A 17,500-nucleotide genomic window follows, 5' to 3' on the forward strand; every position below is an offset into this window, starting at 1 on the left:
AACAATGCTTCATATGCAGAGCTGAATGCCCAATATCACAAATATAACCCATAAAAATACAGGCCAATACAAGCTACCTGGTGTTTTAAAACAAAGTTAGAAGTAAACACCTTCTGGTATTTTACTTCCCTTTTGTTTTCATCTGTTCCCTCCTGCATGCATGAGGACTATTTTTGAGAAATATACATACTTCTTTTTAAATGGTGAAATTGTGGTGAAAATAAAAGAAAATACATTCATCAATTTTGGCACTAGCGGTGAAATAAATTGTGTTGAGGTGTTGGATGTTAAAGTCTTGTCTACATTCATTCATACTTTTGCTACGTGTGAAAGTGTTAGATCCTACAGTGGTCTTCTTACTTCACAGTATCAGAGTACGCTCTTCAATGGAAGTACCTCAGACCTGCTGTTTGACGCTTTTATCGGGTAATTGTCAATGAAGTGTCCAATCTTCTCTTCTCCTTCATCTTCCCGTCTCCCCCCATCCCCCTCACTCCTCCCCCGTGTCATAACCGCAAACCACCCCCACGTCCTCCTGATGGGAGCAGTTGTGCTTCCCGACCTTCGACCTCTTGCATTCCAGCAGGGACCCCTCGTTTCCGCGGCACTCCACGTCGTCCAGCAGGATCCGCACGGCGTCCCCCGCGCCCCCCAGGGCCGCCCTCTTCTTCACGGCCAGCGCCGCGCTGAAGCCCATCTGCCGGCACACCACGGCCGCCGCCTTGCTGTTGAACAGGTCGTCGCACACCGAGCCCCACTCGCCGCGGATGAACACCTCCACGCGGCCACGGTCCATCAGCCCGTCCGCGCTCACCAGCCGCACCGAGCCCGCCCGCAGCCTTCTTCCTCCGGTGCCCCGGTTATAGGTCCTGGCTCTCCCCCCAGCGCCTGTGTCCCCGGTTGGGGTCTTGTGGACCTGGTTCCCCTCCCCGGCAGTCGCCTGCTTCTCTGCCAGCAGCAGCTTCTCTAGCTGGGCTCTGGACAGGGTGGTGTTGGCCGTTGGTCGCCGGGGCCTGGAGGTGGTGGGGGTCGGCCTGACGGGGCGGGAGGGCGAAGGAGGAGGAGACGCCAGGGGGTAACGGGAGCGGGTGTAGTGAACGATGGTGGAGCTGGGTGAGGAGGTGGGGGTCAGGGTGGTTGAGCGATAACCTGAAGGAAACACAGAATCACCCTCTTTATTGTAAATGGACGATCACATCCCAGTGGGGCTGGCGGATCCAAAGAGGTGCAATGGTTAAACGACGTGAAACTCGTGACCCCAGTGTGAATGTGTTGAATGTGTTTGATTTGAATTGAAAATGATGCTTTTTCATTCAAGCATTGAGTACGTTTCACAGCCTAGTGGCCCATGAAACCTATTCAATATACAAGCTAGTGATGTTAGGGCATGCAAAAAAAAAAACAAGACACATAAAGATGAAGGGCGCTTCTTTAGATGCAAATACATTTATTTAAAATAAATAATGCTCTAGCTATGCAATAGTTTAAATGGTTGACATTTTGACGCACAGAAAGCACCTTTTGCATTCGACACAAATGTCAGAATTACCCTTATTACCTGAGTTCAGAGAAAACAAGTGCAACAAAATACATCTAACTATGGCTTTCATGGAGACAACAGCCATACCCCGACTCTGTGGGCCCCTTGGTACCAGCCAACGGTCTAACCTAAGCCTAAGCTTTCAGCATGAAATGATTCCATCTTCATTAAAGTGCCACCTCTAACAGCTCAGTGGAAGTGCAGAAAAGAGCTTGTCAGTCCCTCCAGGTTATTCCATTTTTTTTTAGCTGCAATGAACAGTTTTATTGCAATATTTAAATTCTACTACTGAATCTAAGTTTAATTATATTATATATAGCAAGCTATTGTCGACTTTCTCATATCAAGAAAAAACATATTTTTTCCCTTTTTTTTGACAATTAAGCATTAGATCGATCACAATTAATGAACCATTGATAAAAAAAACGTGTCTAAAATCAAGGATGTTCTCAAGAGGTCCCTGGAGGGTCTGAAGGGTTACATGGGAGCTTACGGTCCCTGGAGGGTCTGAAGGGTTGCATGGGATGTTACGGAGCAAAAGCAGAGAGGGAGAAGGGAGCACAGAGGAGGAAGATGAGGAGACCTGGTCTGTGGCTGCTGGCCACTCCCAGGGACGTGGTCGGGGCCTTTCTCCCGTTGGCTTTAACCGAAGGCCTAGTGGTCGGCCTGTCGCTCGGTCTGATGGCCGCCACGGTCGGCCTGCGGCCGGTTGTTGTTGCCATAGTGATCTGCGCAATGGGGGTTGCTCTTGTAGTGGTTGTGTTTCTTGCCGCCGTTGCTGTTTTGCGAGTCATTGTTCTCTGGGCCATTGTCGGCGTCGCTGCCGTTGTCGTCGCTTTTCTCGTGGTTGTCGTCGCTTTCCTTGTTGCTGTCGTTGTTTTTCTTGTGGTTGTTGTTGTTTTTCTTGTGGTTGTCGTCGGTGCAGCTGTTGTCGTTGGCTTCTTGTTAATGACAAACTCTGCAGGGTTGGAGAGAGGAGCAGAATCACAATTCACACCAAGACTATTCCGTATGCTGTATATTTGTTGCCATACGCTACAAAAATGAGGTTGTACTGCAAATTGCGGGTGTGAACATGTCCTTGATTTATAACAGGCTAAAGACAATTAAAAATGTGGAGAGGAAACGAAGCGTCCTGGGAAGCCCTACCTTCCTTAGGGTGGAAGTGAACAAGCTTTCCCTTGACCTTGACCGGGGACGGCTTGATGCTACACTTCCCGGGGGGCGCCCTCCTGTGGATGAGGCATCAGGAGTATTATATTCGATAAACACAGTGTGTCAGCCAGGTGGCATCAGATGGATAGAGCATAGCATCCAGTATTGATAAAGCATAACCACTATTTAACACAACAGCTAAACGTCTGCGCTATCAGCTGCACATACCAGGTGTTCCTCTCAAGGCCCTTCCCCTGGCCTCCCCGCTCCCCCCCTCTCTAGGCTTTGGGTACACTATACCATGCCCTAACGGCCCAGCGTTTAAGATCCCATTCAGACCCTCTCACGCCGGCCTGTGAGCCTATAGAGTACGCAGGTTGAGCCCTGGTGTGAAAGTGCTGGCCTGCGTGAGGGGGTCCCATGAAACGAGCCCTGCGGGGTTCCAAGGACCAAGGACAACCTCCTACTGCTTTTCATGTTGAATCCGTCTTATGGACAGAGACAATATTGTCATGGTTGCCAAGCCACTATGCAACCGGTTCTCTGACAGAGATACTTAGAATAAAATATAAACCCACAGAGATCCTTTTAATTATCTGTGTATGCCGTGAGAAGAAGAGAAACAGAAAGCGAGTGACAGCTGTGATGGACGGTACATCTGTCAGGATGGTCGGTACCTAATAAGCCACACTGGTGCATTCCACGTCCTGTCCTGGGTGAAAGTGGTCCGCTGCCTCACACAACATCACTGAGAGCATGGCCCGGGGATTGCTTTTGCTGGGAGGCGTATGAGTGACTTACTTGGACGGGTCCGTAATCTTGTAGATGACTCCCGCTCTCGCTGAGGCACTGGGAGTGCCCGTCGCTAGGAAGTACAGCTCGCCTGGAGAGACGACCACGGACACAGAGGAGTGGGTTACAGAGGAGATGGAGAGAGATAGGTAGAGATAAGGGTCCAGGGAGATGGGGCCACAGAGGAGATAGAGAGAAATAGGTAGAGATAAGGGTTGAGGGAGATGGAGTATACACTGTAACACTTTCTACAAATTCTAACAGTAATCTACTGCATTTATATGGTACAGTATTATTACTGCAAATAAATAGTATCTTACTGGAAGAACTGCTGCCAGTACTTTTACAGTGTAGTGAAATTAGTGCAGAAAAACAATGTGAAAAAGGGGTGTCAACACTGTGAACATTTTTAAAATCAGACCTACGTTACCAGACACCCTAAGGCAGTACCTGCTTCGTCTTCAGCAAAGGAGATGATGTATTTGTAGTAGCTGTTGATCAGCTTGGGGAATCGGCAGGTCTGGTCTTTGCCCATACAGATCTCGTTGTAGTGCCATTCACCGGTCGTGGTGTTCTCCTTTAGAGACATCAGACGGCTGAACAGACACACACACACACACAAACACACACACGCATGCATGCACGCACACACACAAACACACATATCATTCCCAATTTGTTCCCAATGTTTTTAAACCTGAAATAATGATTACAATTTGTATTTATTATTATTATTATTATTATTATTATTATTATTATATTATTATTATTATTATTATTATTATTATTATTATTATTATTATTATTATTATTCAATGATATTAAATCAACTTCAACTTTAACATTTGCACACATGAAAAAATAACTTTGAACTGGATTTGTCATTGTTTTAAGCAGTTATTAAGTGGGTCGCCTAAAGGTAGCCTACTGCAGACATTGGGGTTCGCCCCAGAACTTCTAAGCTTCAAACTGCCCTGACCAATACCAGACTGTCCTGTTCCTAATAGCCACTATATGCTAACACACGTCCTCCATACATCTATAGCATACCCATGTTACCCGACACACACCCGCTCATGAAGTCCCCGAAGATGTAGAGGCCATTGAGGTTGGGCATCTGGCAGCCTCTGTAGATGTAGCCTCCAGTCACCGACTTGCCCAGCTTGTGGGGGTAGGCGAAAATCGGGAGGATGTCATCTGGAGAGCAAGCCACATTCATGTTAAGTAAGGCTTGATCCAGGTCGTACAGAATGATCGTGATGTCGTCCTCGGTGGTGGTCCAAAGGCCTGTGTTTGAACAGAAAGACGTACCCAGCGTGGAGTTTTTACAGAGTTTTCGGTCATAGCAACTGAAGCCTTCCTTGGCTCTCCATCCATAGTTTCCACCTTTAAAGTTTGAAAGGAAATGTATTTTGAATTAAAGTTTAGCTCCCTTTTCTGGACAATGCCTTGGTTAATGGAATGATGCAAATGTATGTATGTAAATTAATGTAGGCCTACTTATACATCGCTAGACGACATGGTCATTTCATACATTTCGTTGCCTTCTTTGAAACAGGCAAATCACCAAGCAGAGTGTAATACTCAAAGTACTGGTGAGTTTTAAAACAAACTCACAATCGTACCATTAGGTATGATTGCGGCACGTTGTAAAAAGAGATTGACTTTGACCACGTGATTATATTGTCTGAGTGGACCGAGTCCCAGGGGCTGTGGGATCAGCGGGCTCTAGAGTGGTCAGTGCTCTGTGATGTCACCTTTGACCACAAGGTCCACCTCCTCGTATTTATTCTGTCCTACGTCGCCGCAGAACAAGCGGCCACGCCCACGGCCCGTAGCCGTGTCGCCACGGTCCACGGAGCAACGCCACATGTTGCGCACACCGTATGCATAGATCTCTGAGAGAGAGAGTGAGAGAGGTGGAGAGAGAGATTAGACATCTTCACTGTACAAGTAGAACAACATTGGCCAGCCATTCATCAAAAACAACAACATACAACCAGTTACCAATGCAGCATGGGGCAACAAGACAAAAACAAAGAAAATATTTCTGAATTAAACAAAGAGAGAAATAAATAAAGGAAGAAAGAGAGAAAATAAATGTGAAATGGAAGAACGATTTTTTATACTGTGTCCAATTTACATTTTATTTTACCCTAATCAATATCTAGGAAGTCACACGCATTCAATCAGATAAAAAGCAATCCAGGACCTTTCAATATGAACTCAATAGATAAACCACAGCGGTACCAGGCATGGCGTTGGGCTCTGCCAGGAAGGGGTTGTCTGGAGGAATGCTGTAAGGGGCCCCATCGTCGTTGTCGTTGACGTCGATGCGAAGGGCCTTGCCCAGATGAGTAGACCTGAGTAGGCATGAGTCCACACACACACACACACACACGCACGCACGCACGCACGCACGCACGCGCACACACACACACACACACACACACACACACACACACACACACAGTAAAAGAGTTGTGCATGTCACTGCTATCTAAAGATGATCCTATCCCATTGATGAACGGTAGGCTCTTTGTACTGTCATTCATTTTTTACTGTGTTTGTATTAATCTGCTTTGACCTCCCATACAGAAAGGGACACGAAAATAAAGAAACTCTGCTTTACTCTTACCTTCTTTCCACCCCTGCTTTCTTGAAATGTGTGTGTTCGTGTGTATGTGCATGTGTGTGTGTGTGTGTGTGTGTGTGTGTGTGTGTGTGTGTGTGTGTGTGTGTGTGTGTGTGTGTGTGTGTGTGTGTGTGTGTGTGTGTGTGTGTGTCAATATTATTCTTGGCATTGTCTACCTTTACCAGCACTGCTAATGCAGCATGTCAAAATAGCCACTCATCTCTCTGCTCATAAACTGCAAACTAACTGCAGCCACAGTTTTTACACACATTATGTTAGTGAAGGCATTCTTGGTTCTTGGTGGTAAGATAAAGGCTTGGAGGTTGTATTTCAATATGTTAAACCATCAGTCATAATAGCCTAAAAATGCATAATAGTAAATAAACAATACTAAATGGGTCTTAACCAAAAGTAGTTTCATTCAAATTCTTCCGTATCTGAGTTCCAGACTAAAACATAATTTCACATGACCCAGTGCAGATCCCTGAGTTCAATGGAAATTAGCTATTTTATTAAGTGACATCATAATGTTTTTAACAGGTCATGTCTTGCTTGCCCTGCCTGCTTCTCAAGCCAAGTCTGAACAACACAAAGACCTTTTGATGCCACATAGGCCCATCTAAACTGTAGCTCCTGCGCTTCTATACTAGGCTATGCTGCATGGCACCTTTGAGCCAGGCCAGGCTAATCAAATAGCAGAATACCAGTTGAATCATTCAGAGCAGAACGGCTCATAACAGGAATTTCTTGAACATTTACTGTACAACTCAAAGACGTTAGGTGTTAAAGCTAAAATTACAAAAGTTTGTTGGCATTATTTTATTTTTTTTGTTATTTAAACAGCTCATGTGCCAATGGGAAAAGTATTTCCCAGGCTGTATCCAATGCTAACACCTAGCTGTACAGAAGAGGCTTCATAGATTAATTAAATGGAAATTTCTTAGTTCGTGGAGGAGCAGCACAGTCAACCACAGCCTTGGGTTCAACTCAGTGGATTCTACTTTAACGTCGATCTATTGACTATTGATTCCCAAATCCACTCACTTATTCTGAGAATTGCCAAACTTTCCGAAGGGGTCCCCCGCACGGCCGCCATCTCCGATAAAGATGTACAGGAAGCCGTCCTCCCCAAAGAGGAGTTGTCCTCCGTTGTGGTTGGACGCCGGCTCCGCTACCTCTAGGATGGTTCTTTACAAAGACAGAGCCCGGCCTTTGAGACCCCTTCACTTACACACGTGTGCTACATACATACATGTAATCATCAAGTACACATTCAATGAAATGGTAAATGGAATGCATTTATGTAGCACATTTCTAACCAGTAGCCACTCAAAGCGCTTTACAATATTGCCTCACATTCACCCATTCATCAGAGCAAGGTGTCTTGCTCAGGGACACCTCGACACTCAGCTAGGAGGGGCCGCGGATCGAACTAGCAACTTTCCGGTTACCAGCCAACCCGCTCTAGCCAGGCTAAACCCGCTCTACCTCCTGAGCCACTTCCGCCCATGAGACAACGCTGGTGGGGAGGCCGGTTACCCACATGGAATGGCTTTGTGGTTTGTCCATGTTTCTATTCAAACATGCGTTGTATATGCATTACCCCTTATCCCTGCTGCCAGGATCCTGACGGTGTGCTTAGCATCTGCTCATGTCCATGTGGAGATGCCAAAAGACTGTGCTGATACAATGGGTACGATGCTCTGTCTCTTCCCTCACCTCTCTGATGCGTGGTCCAGTTGGTTTACATCGTGGGTGGACAGTGTGAACTCACTGACGCGTATCTTCTCCTGTTTCTTCACCGATACAGAGTAGTAGACGTAGGCCTTGCGGACTGTGGTGAAGCTAGAAGTTTGGATACAGCACATATATTTACTACTGGTCATATTTTGATGATGGTAAGCAGAGTGAACAATCAAAATCAATACAAATGTTTTGTAATTATTTCTCTTGATTGTGTTAAAACCATTATTTACTGGTCTAATTTGCTTATCATCTGACATAGCTTTGCAACATAAAATATAAAATTGGAAATACATTTCTATTAGATTTCTTTATCAGACTATACGATTTTGACCATACATCCTAGCTGTCACTTGCTTGGACAATCTAACCGTAACATGTTTGTGTCACACTGTACGTGGGTCCTTCCCCCCACACACACAGAAGTCAATCCAGACACCAATAGATAACACATCTCTGCTCAGGGAGGCACCTGGGGTGGAGGGCGATGCAGAGGAACCCCCGCTCGTCTCCGGCCCAGGGGGAGGTGAGCACGGCCTGGGTGAGGTTGAGGAAGGGCCGGTCCACCCGGGAGCCGTTGGCCAGGTACACCCACACGTAGCCCAGCTGCTCGGCCACGAAGAAGCGGTGGCTGCCGTCGTTGGCGTGGATCATGGCCACGGGGTTGCGGAGCCCGTTTGCCACTTCCTGCAGGCACAGCTCCAGGCAGCCCTCGGAGTCCTCGCGCACCGAGCCCAAGTTAGCGTTGAGCTCTAGCGGGGAATACAGAAGGGGACAGAGGGGAACCAACAGAGAAGGTTGATCTGTGTTCTGACAGATTCGAATCACACAAGGTGTGTGTACGCATAAATGGATATAGGTGTGTGCTAGAGGTTTGTGTGTGTGTGTGTGTGTGTGTGTGTGTGTGTGTGTGTGTGTGTGTGTGTGTGTGTGTGTGTGTGTGTGTGTGTGTGTGTGTGTGTGCGTATACATCAATGTATGTGTGTGTGCCATGTGCACCAGAATGCAGAGTGTGTGTGTGGGTATGTTTTTGTATTTTGTTATTTTATATTAAGCAGCTAAGAATATATTCAGACACAGTACATAAAAGAGCAGGATGAGAGGTTAATGCAAGGCCTGCATTAACCTCCCATGGGGCCTAGGGCTGAGAGGTTTCGTAGGCCCCCTTACAATGAAGGTGTGTAAATTATTTTCCGACATTTTGCCGTTGTCGACGGGGGGACGATGACTGTGGCTGTGGTGTCAAGTGGCCAATGGGCCCATCTACCACTAGGGGGTGCCCGCAGTACCCCCTAGTGGCCCCCTTTTTTCTTAGCCCATGATAGGCCTCTGATCTTTGTAAGCCAAAAACCAAAAATCACATCGTCTTGGGCCTACGCCGATCGGGGGGCCTATCATGAACCAGTATGAAAAAAAATAAACATTTACTGCAGCTCATGATAGGCCCCCTGATTGTCGTAGGCCCTGGGGCTTCAACCCAGGAAAGCCTGTGCATTAAAGCGGCCTTGGTTACTGCATCTTTGCTGGGGGATGCTACGAATTAGGCTGCAGGCAGTGGCCTTTGAACCCAGAACCTTCCACCTGTAAGTAGAATTATTTTACAAGCTGCCCTTCCTGCTCCAACACATCGTTAGCCTCATATCATAAATGCCTAGGTCATATGTTGAGATTTATGGGCTGTCCAACCTAACGCTACTCTCCAGACGCTGCTGATTCACTGTGCCTCATTGGCTATATCCTAAACCAATTCGATTTTTTTTTACATTTCATAACCACTATATGCCAGAAAATTGTTGACGATAAATACAAGATAGATTTACTTACTTCTAATGACTTACTTTTAAAACAAGACTGAAGACTTTTAAGGTTACTTTAGCTTTCTGCTAAATCTTACAGACATTGCACTTTTAACTTTTGGACTTTTTCTACAATGCAATCTTTAACTTGGCCTTTTTTGTATTTTATTTGTATTTATTATTTAATTTTATTGCATGACAAGGTTTTTATGTGCGGCATTTTGAGTCTGCCTCAGGTATGAAAAGGGCTCTATAAATAAAGTTGCCTTGCCTTGCCTTATTATGCAATTAGGCTATTACGCTGATGACATGTGTGCGTGTGTTGCGCCGTGCCCTCACCCGCGTTGCTCAGCACGTTGGGGTAGCAGTACTGCTTGTCCTTCAGCTCCAGGAAGTCACAGAAGGCTCCGCGGTCCTCCTCCAGGCCCAGCGTGAGGTTGGTGATCTGGGCCGGGGAGCCCACCAGCCCCTGGGCACGGGCGGTGCCCCCCAGGACCTCAAGGGCCAGGCTGAGGGTGTAGCGGCACTGGTGCCAGTAGTCGGAGCAGTAGTCCCTGCACAGGCCAGGCAGCACCCGCATGGGCGTGTTGGCGTCCTCTGCGTCAAACAGGTGGGCGGCGTACGGGGAGCACTCCTGGAAACAGGGGGAGGCTGGGTTCATGGATTCAAACTCACAGCTTTATTCACAAAATAGGCAAACGTTGTGCAGAACATAGGGGTTGATGCTGTCAACATGAATACGATTAAATACGACGTTAGCTCAATTCAATGCATGGTTAATTAAAAAGTATGCCCTTGTATTGTTTGAACGTCAATTTGATCTCTAGAAGGAAAAATGCTTGGTTCAAGATTCCATATTTGAGCTTCTTGTGCTCCTCGCTGCGGCCCTTCTCTTGGTGGAGTTTGCCATGACGGTGTTTGCGTCACATGGCTTGGTAATGTTCGATAGGAAAGCCCCCCCCCCCCCCCCCCCCCCCCCGCCTCATCATCATCATGGTTGGGCAGGACCCGGCTATATAAAGCTTATTTGTTTAAATGCAACTGTTTAAAAATGGCTCTGAGAACGGTGGAGTCCGTTATTAAGTCACAGCCACACGGCCCACGCCCAGCAGGGTGAACCATGAGCTGGGAGCAAACTGACTGAGCCGCTGATGCACTGCTATTTGGTTTTTGATATAGAGACGACATCTACCAACTGAAATTAAGAATGGAGAGCTGCTCTATTAAATCTGTCTCCCTGAGTATCTCTCTGTATCTATGTGTGTGTGTGTGTGTGTCTCTCTCTCTCTCTCTCTCTCTCTCTCTCTCTCTCTCTCTCTCTCTCTCTCTCTCTCTCTCTCTCTCTCTCTCTCTCTCTCTCTCTCTCTCTCTCTCTCTCTCTGCCCACTCAGTTTTTGTGTGTGCAAGGGTGCATGTGTGTGCATTTGCATGTGTGAGGCAAGTTGTGTGGGCATGCGCATGTGTGTGGCACGTGTGTGTGTGTGTCTGTCTGTCTGTCTGTCTGTCTGTCTGTCTGTCTGTCTGTCTGTCTGTCTGTCTGTCTGTCTGTCTGTCTGTCTGTCTGTCTGTGTGTGTGTGTGTGTGTGTGTGTGTGTGTGTGTGTGTGTGTGTGTGTGTGTGTGTGTGTGTGTGTGTGTGTGTGTGTGCTTCCTAATCCAGGAGTAGGTTGGAAGAGGACAGTAGTTGAGATAAAAATTAAGAGAATCTACTGATCTGCAGGACAAAACCCAGTCTGTCCCCCTCCTCCGCTGGCACACAGAACATCCGAGTCAACTTAAAAGCTGGCCAGAAAGACTTTCATCTTCAAAGTGGCTTTTTCCAAATTCATGACACAAAGAAAATATGTACTTCCTGTTTGAAAAAAAATGTACGATGCAAGCATCAGACTGTTCCAGGGGCGACATTTATCCCCCTCTGGTATAATGCTCATTTGTGTGGTAGTCATGTTATAATCACAGGTGTTTAGACCTTGGACTAAATCAGCACATCCTTTCTATGGTAAAGGTCGGCTAGAATTTTAACCCATTTCGAAAATTTATTTCTGAAGGAAATCATCAGATAGGGAATGAATGTGGTCTTCTAAAGGCCTACAATATGACCGCTGCAGGATCCAGTAACTTATAGTCCTATTTGTCCTTTCCTTGCTGGCAATTATCAATAATCAGACCGAATCCAAGCAAATAGTTGGGGCTGATCAACTGAAAAACCTACAATTCATGTCTGTGTTTTTTTTACACCATTCAGAATGAACTCCTCAAGGATTAGCTCATATGATGACAGCATTTGGATCAGGTCCATTTTTTTTTTTTTTTTTTTGAGTGTATTTTTCTATGAAAAATAGCCTTAACTCAATCCAAATCCCCATTCCGTTGAATCATGATGTTGTACTTCAATAAGGGGATAGAACCCATGTTTGGGTCCTGATCCAGTTGGACCAACATTTGGTCATGAGCGGGAGACTTTGATTTCCGTCTAACAACCAGCTCCAGGCCGTCAGGAGGTCTTCAGCTGGAGTTGATTTGAATAGAGCTTTGAAGTTACATTTAACACGGCAGAGTCTTAGCCAAACTGATTAGTGGCATCTTCAGGGCCTTTGTTAAAGTGATGGGTAGTGATGAAACACATAGAAAGAAATGAGGGAAACAGAGAGAAACAAGGAGAATGTATGAGCTCATCAAGGGAGTCCATTAGTGATACTGTATAAAGGAAGCTGTTTTAGATGTTCCATCCATATATCAATGAAAGGTCATCAAAAAACAAATCATGAAGGATGGCGAATCACAAGCGACTGACGAGTAGGAGTAACTAAACGAGAGCTAGAGACAGAGTAAATAATACACAATTGAGAAGCAGGTTAAACATGACATAATGCAACATATCGCATGACTTGGGAGTTGGGCAGCACATGTGGCAAATGTTTACTGTTCAGGTCAGAAGGTGGTGGACAGAAGCACATACCAAGAAAGACAAAGAGAGGCCAGCTTTCCATCTGATTTCTGCTGTCACTGCTGCAGGTTATTAAATGTACAGCATACAAGCGCTCATAGCGTACAACGGCTAGGATGGACTCCATAGGAACTCATGATCATGAATGCATATTCATCATTTAGACGTCCCTTACCTTTGGACTTTGAATTGATTTTTAGGGGTCAGAGCAGCGAAGCTGCTTGGTCCCCTATTGTTTCTTATTTTTTGGGTTACTTCACCCAAAGGTTGTGCTATTGTAGAAAATCATGAATTAGGCTTATTTCTCCGTACCAGATTGACCTGGGCTCAAAATTCTTTAGATGCATCTAGAAAACCCTAGGTCTTATGCCCTATTTTTTTTACTTTTCCCACAATTTCATATTAAAGCCAAACATGATAAAAAGATTCACAGGCTACAAAAGTGATTAAAAATTTACCAAAATCGCCACATAAAATCTTTAGATCAAGCCTCACAAAAATCATCAAACAGAATTGGTTTATTTTGTTACATTTGAGAAATATTGGCCAATAAAGTTGGAGCAGTTAGCCCATTTTTCTTGTATGACCATTTTGCTGTTGTATAAAAAAACATACGACTATTATTAGGTGGATACCAATACCCCCCACTACCCATAAAGCCAAATTGTGGTACTGCACCCAAAGGTGGCGATATTTAAAAAAAGTATGAACTAGCCTTATTTCTCCTTACTAGATTGACCTGGACTTTTTCACCCTGGTCTCCTGCTCTAAAAGTGTTTACTTTTCCCACAATTTCATAGAAAAGCCAAACATCCACAGTCTCAACCAATTTTGCGTATATGACCATTTTGTTATTGTAACTACCATACGGCTATCATTAGTTGGATACCATTAACAGTGCACATTTTCAGATCTGTACTACTTTAAGAAAGCCCTTAATTATCTTGTGAAATGTGTGCTTGGAGTTTTCTTGATGTTGTGTGCTTATCAATCGACATTTTCACTGTGTATGAGGCTTCTTGCAGTTCAGCAATGTCAGTGGCTCAACGGGATACTGCTGTGTACTGGTGATCCATAGGTGGAGTGTTCGAATCCGGATTAGAGCACTAAGAACATGCTGAACATGATATTCTGTCATTGCATTAAGAAACACAACATTGAATAGCACCTGAAATTCATCAGGCAATCAACATTCCAGCTCATTAGTATCCAAGACGTATGATGGCATTAAGGGGAAGTCCTTCGGTAACCATTTTTCCTTCATTATTATCTCTGTCATATTTATATTTCTTCCGTTAGTGTTCTTGACTACAAATGTTTAATTTCCCCAGAATTGTTGACTTTAAATTTTTCTCGGACCCCGTTAATCACCGCTTGCAGTTATATCTTCTGTTTATATTTGCTGATGTGGTCTTGCTCTCTGTTTAAATTCTTTTTAAACCGTTTTGAAACTCTTTTGTGTCTCTGTGTTGAGTCGCAGCATGATCCGCGTCCTGCGTCCACAGGACCAGAGGATGAGGATGTTTGTTTGGTCAGTTGGGCTCCAGGATGATGAGAAGCCTGCTCCTTTCTCCTATCTGCACACGCACACACACAAGCACACACACGCACATGCTCTCTCTCACACACACGCACACACACACACACACACACACACACACACACACACACACATATGCATGGAAAGGTGCAAACACGCATGCAAACTTATATATGCACAAGTGAAAGCCTCTGCATGAACACATACGCAAACAAACACACATACACATGCACACACAGAAACACAAACACACGCACACACACTCTCTCCCCTATATCGCCCCCTGATGATATATCAGTGCCAGTGAGCCTCCAGAGAGAGGCCTCAACAAAGCCCTCAGTGTGGTGGTTTTCTGCAGGATAAGTAGTCTGGCAGGCCTCCTGATCCTCAAAGCACTGACTCTGAGTTTGCCGACCGCACCCGCTTCTCAGCTCTCCAAAACACACACAGATCTCACGGTGGGGAGGATGTATCTGTAAATGATATGCTCAGCAGAAATGATCACTGCCTGATGACGAGCACCTTTTTGGAAGATGTGCAAAAATTGATGGAGGGTAATATTATCAGAATTTCTTTCTATGGTGGTTGGCATCTGCGGCTCAATTTTATTTTAGGGTCAACCCTATGTCTGATGCCATTTGCTAAATGGACAATGATTTCTAGTTGGCTGGAGTCGACATGCTATATTTATTGGTGAGAAACACACAGTGAGAGACACAAAACTATAGTACGTTTGGAATACCTCCAGTGAAGTAGAGATGCCACTGCTTTGAGTCCTCTATCCCACATAGTTCCCAGTAAATTACTGGGTTTACCTTGCATGCACCACAAGTGATTTCCACTCGTTCCATTATGCAGCTACGTTCTGGAACATTTCCTTCCTGCACCCTTTCACACAAAGCCAGGCCAGACCCTTAACCCCTTAACCCATCTATTCCGCTACTGCTATAGCATATGTGATTGGGAGCAAGACTGAAATGTTTCAGAACGTGTGAATGAAAAATACCAGTGGTGCCTGGAAGGTTATTACAGTAATTTACCGGGAACTATGTGTGAATCAGAATTGTGAATGGTTTGTTCCGTTTATTCTATCAACCTTTTGGATAGTAGGAAGGATAGTATGAAGCTTAGTAGGTAGGTATGGTATAGAGGTGTAACGGTGCACTGAAGTCACGGTTCGGTTCATACCTCGGTTCAGACATCACGGTTCGGTACGAGTTCGGTACAATGAAGGGAAAAGAAAAGAATTGCTGAAGGCAATTCTTTTTTATTGTGCATGTCTCCGGTTGTACCACCTAGTGTCATACAGTTTCTCCCCTGAGCTAGCTGCAAAAGCCTGAACTGTGTAATCTAAGATGTAAACAGTAAACAATAAGTACCCCACATCATCTCCAGACTCCATCATTAACTTGTAAACAAAATAAGACAATCAGTTATAAAACGGAAAATGCAGTAGGTCTCATTTATGAAAGTGCAAAGTACACAGAATTTTGGGAAATTGCCACCGGATGGTACGGGTCGGTTTCGGTGCAGCTTGGTCGAGTAGTGAAGGTGCGGCTCGGCACAGCTCGGTTACGGCTCGCGTTTCCACCGCCGACAGTACCTTATGGTATGGGGGGGGGGGGGGGTTAAACCTTATGGCGATACCCGCGGCAGCTACGTTAGCATTGTGACCCGACACAGTGAAGCCTGCTAATAAATCCAAGGAAAAAGAAGAATGTGCACAATGAACCAAGATCAAAAATGTAGGACGTCCAAGAAGGACGCAAACTATTGTGCAACATTATCTTCAAAAAACGATGCTTTCGCCGTTGTCCAGAAATACCTCGCGGATAATGTGTTTGTTTGTTATTATCCCCCTGTCTCACGGAAGTGCGAATCTGTCGACCAATCAACGGACGGCGTGTGTAGCTCGAACTTGCCCCAACGGAGGAGTACAGTGAGACGAGTACGGCTTAATACGGCTCACTCTGGGTCACGCAAAGTTTTGGCAGTGGAAACGCCATCCGTGCCGCACCTTAGCGAACTGAACCGTCCGGCACCCTCCAATTGAAACGCGCCATGAGTTGTCCCTGAAGAACTCGCGTATCTAACATTAATTCTGCATTACATTGATTAATTCCCTCGCCAGTTTTATACAATTTTATACTGTGTATTCTCCGTGTAAATCCATGCACTGAACCACGACGTCCATAACGATTCGGTTTGATATGAATGCATGTATTGTTAAACCCCTAGTATGGTAGTCAGGTAGGGTAGGTAGGTAGGTATGTTCACTACCGTTCAAAAGCTTGGGTTCACTTACAAATGCCCCATTCTTTTAAAGAAAAGCACTCTTCTTTTGTGGTCTAATGGTACATTGGTTAGCTAATCGTGTTAAGAGGCTAATTGATGATGAGAAAACCCTGAAAACTGTTGAATAAAAGTGTGAGTTTTCATGGAAAACATGAAATTTACTGGGTAACCCCGAACTTTTGAACGGTAGTGTATGTACATAGGTAGGCAGGATGGCAGGTTGGATAGAAGGTAGGTAGGTAGGTAGGTAGGTAGGTAGGTAGGTAAGTATGGCAGCTAGGTAGGTATGGTAGGTGGGTAGGATTAGATAGGTAGGATGGTGGGTAGGAGTAGAGAGGTAGGATGGTGGGTAGGAGTAGAGAGGTAGGATGGTGGGTAGGAGTAGAGAGGTAGGATGGTGGGTAGGTTGGTTTTCAGGATGATGGGTAGGAGTAGAGAGGTAGGATGGTGGGTAGGAGTAAGTTGGTATTAGATAGATATCAAGACACATTATTGTGCAGGTCAATGTTGATCAAAACTCATCACCATTTTAATAACGCTTATGAAATGGTCACATGCTCATCACAGTCCTCCTACCTGGCAGAGAATGCTGCGTATGAACTTGCCACAGGCGGTGAAGCCTGAGTAGTCAAAGAAATCCATGACGGTGTAGAAGCGGGTTGACACCTCCTCGTCCTGCTCCAGGTCACAGCATCCAAACTTGCTGTACTCCTTACAGAAGACCAGGGGCCGGTGCGGCTCAAAGGGGGGCTTGTAGTCCAGGCACTGGGGGTGACAGCTCCCCCTCCAGGCATGGAGGAGCAGCAGCAGGAGCAGCGGGAGGAGGTAGGAGGATGTGCGCTGGACCGGCCACGGTACCACCAGCAGGTTGCTTCTCAGGGTCATATTGTAGATCGTCAAACTTTTGCTGGGTTAAGTTATGCAGTAGATATAGAGTAGCTAATAGGTTGGACTCGCTCCCTCAGTGTACAGTTAAATGGCACGCTCTAAAGTAGTACAATCTGTGTGATCATAAAACCAGAGGAAAGTGTGTGACAGCAGTAGGCTGGAGAACCCAC

General features: G+C 45.5%; 1 protein-coding gene across 1 annotated transcript in view; it reads right to left on the minus strand.

The window, feature by feature from the left end:
* Positions 1–17,500, minus strand: part of si:ch211-136a13.1 (HHIP-like protein 1) — an 18,916-nt gene that overhangs the window by 272 nt on the left and 1,144 nt on the right. The window contains exons 1-14 of the mRNA XM_030381864.1: positions 17,019–17,500; positions 10,001–10,295; positions 8,338–8,617; positions 7,842–7,967; positions 7,167–7,310; positions 5,738–5,850; positions 5,245–5,385; positions 4,799–4,873; positions 4,558–4,684; positions 3,938–4,083; positions 3,497–3,578; positions 2,690–2,772; positions 2,124–2,498; positions 1–1,149 (exon numbers count right to left, since the gene is read on the minus strand). The exon at positions 1–1,149 is cut by the window's left edge and continues 272 nt beyond it; the exon at positions 17,019–17,500 is cut by the window's right edge and continues 1,144 nt beyond it. Of these exons, the coding sequence (XP_030237724.1) occupies positions 491–1,149; positions 2,124–2,498; positions 2,690–2,772; positions 3,497–3,578; positions 3,938–4,083; positions 4,558–4,684; positions 4,799–4,873; positions 5,245–5,385; positions 5,738–5,850; positions 7,167–7,310; positions 7,842–7,967; positions 8,338–8,617; positions 10,001–10,295; positions 17,019–17,327 (2,955 nt within the window). The 5' untranslated portion in view covers positions 17,328–17,500 and the 3' untranslated portion in view covers positions 1–490. The remainder of the gene's footprint in view (positions 1,150–2,123; positions 2,499–2,689; positions 2,773–3,496; positions 3,579–3,937; positions 4,084–4,557; positions 4,685–4,798; positions 4,874–5,244; positions 5,386–5,737; positions 5,851–7,166; positions 7,311–7,841; positions 7,968–8,337; positions 8,618–10,000; positions 10,296–17,018) is intronic.

This window comes from Gadus morhua, chromosome 16 (assembly GCF_902167405.1).
Source record: "Gadus morhua chromosome 16, gadMor3.0, whole genome shotgun sequence".
NCBI lineage: Eukaryota > Metazoa > Chordata > Actinopteri > Gadiformes > Gadidae > Gadus > Gadus morhua.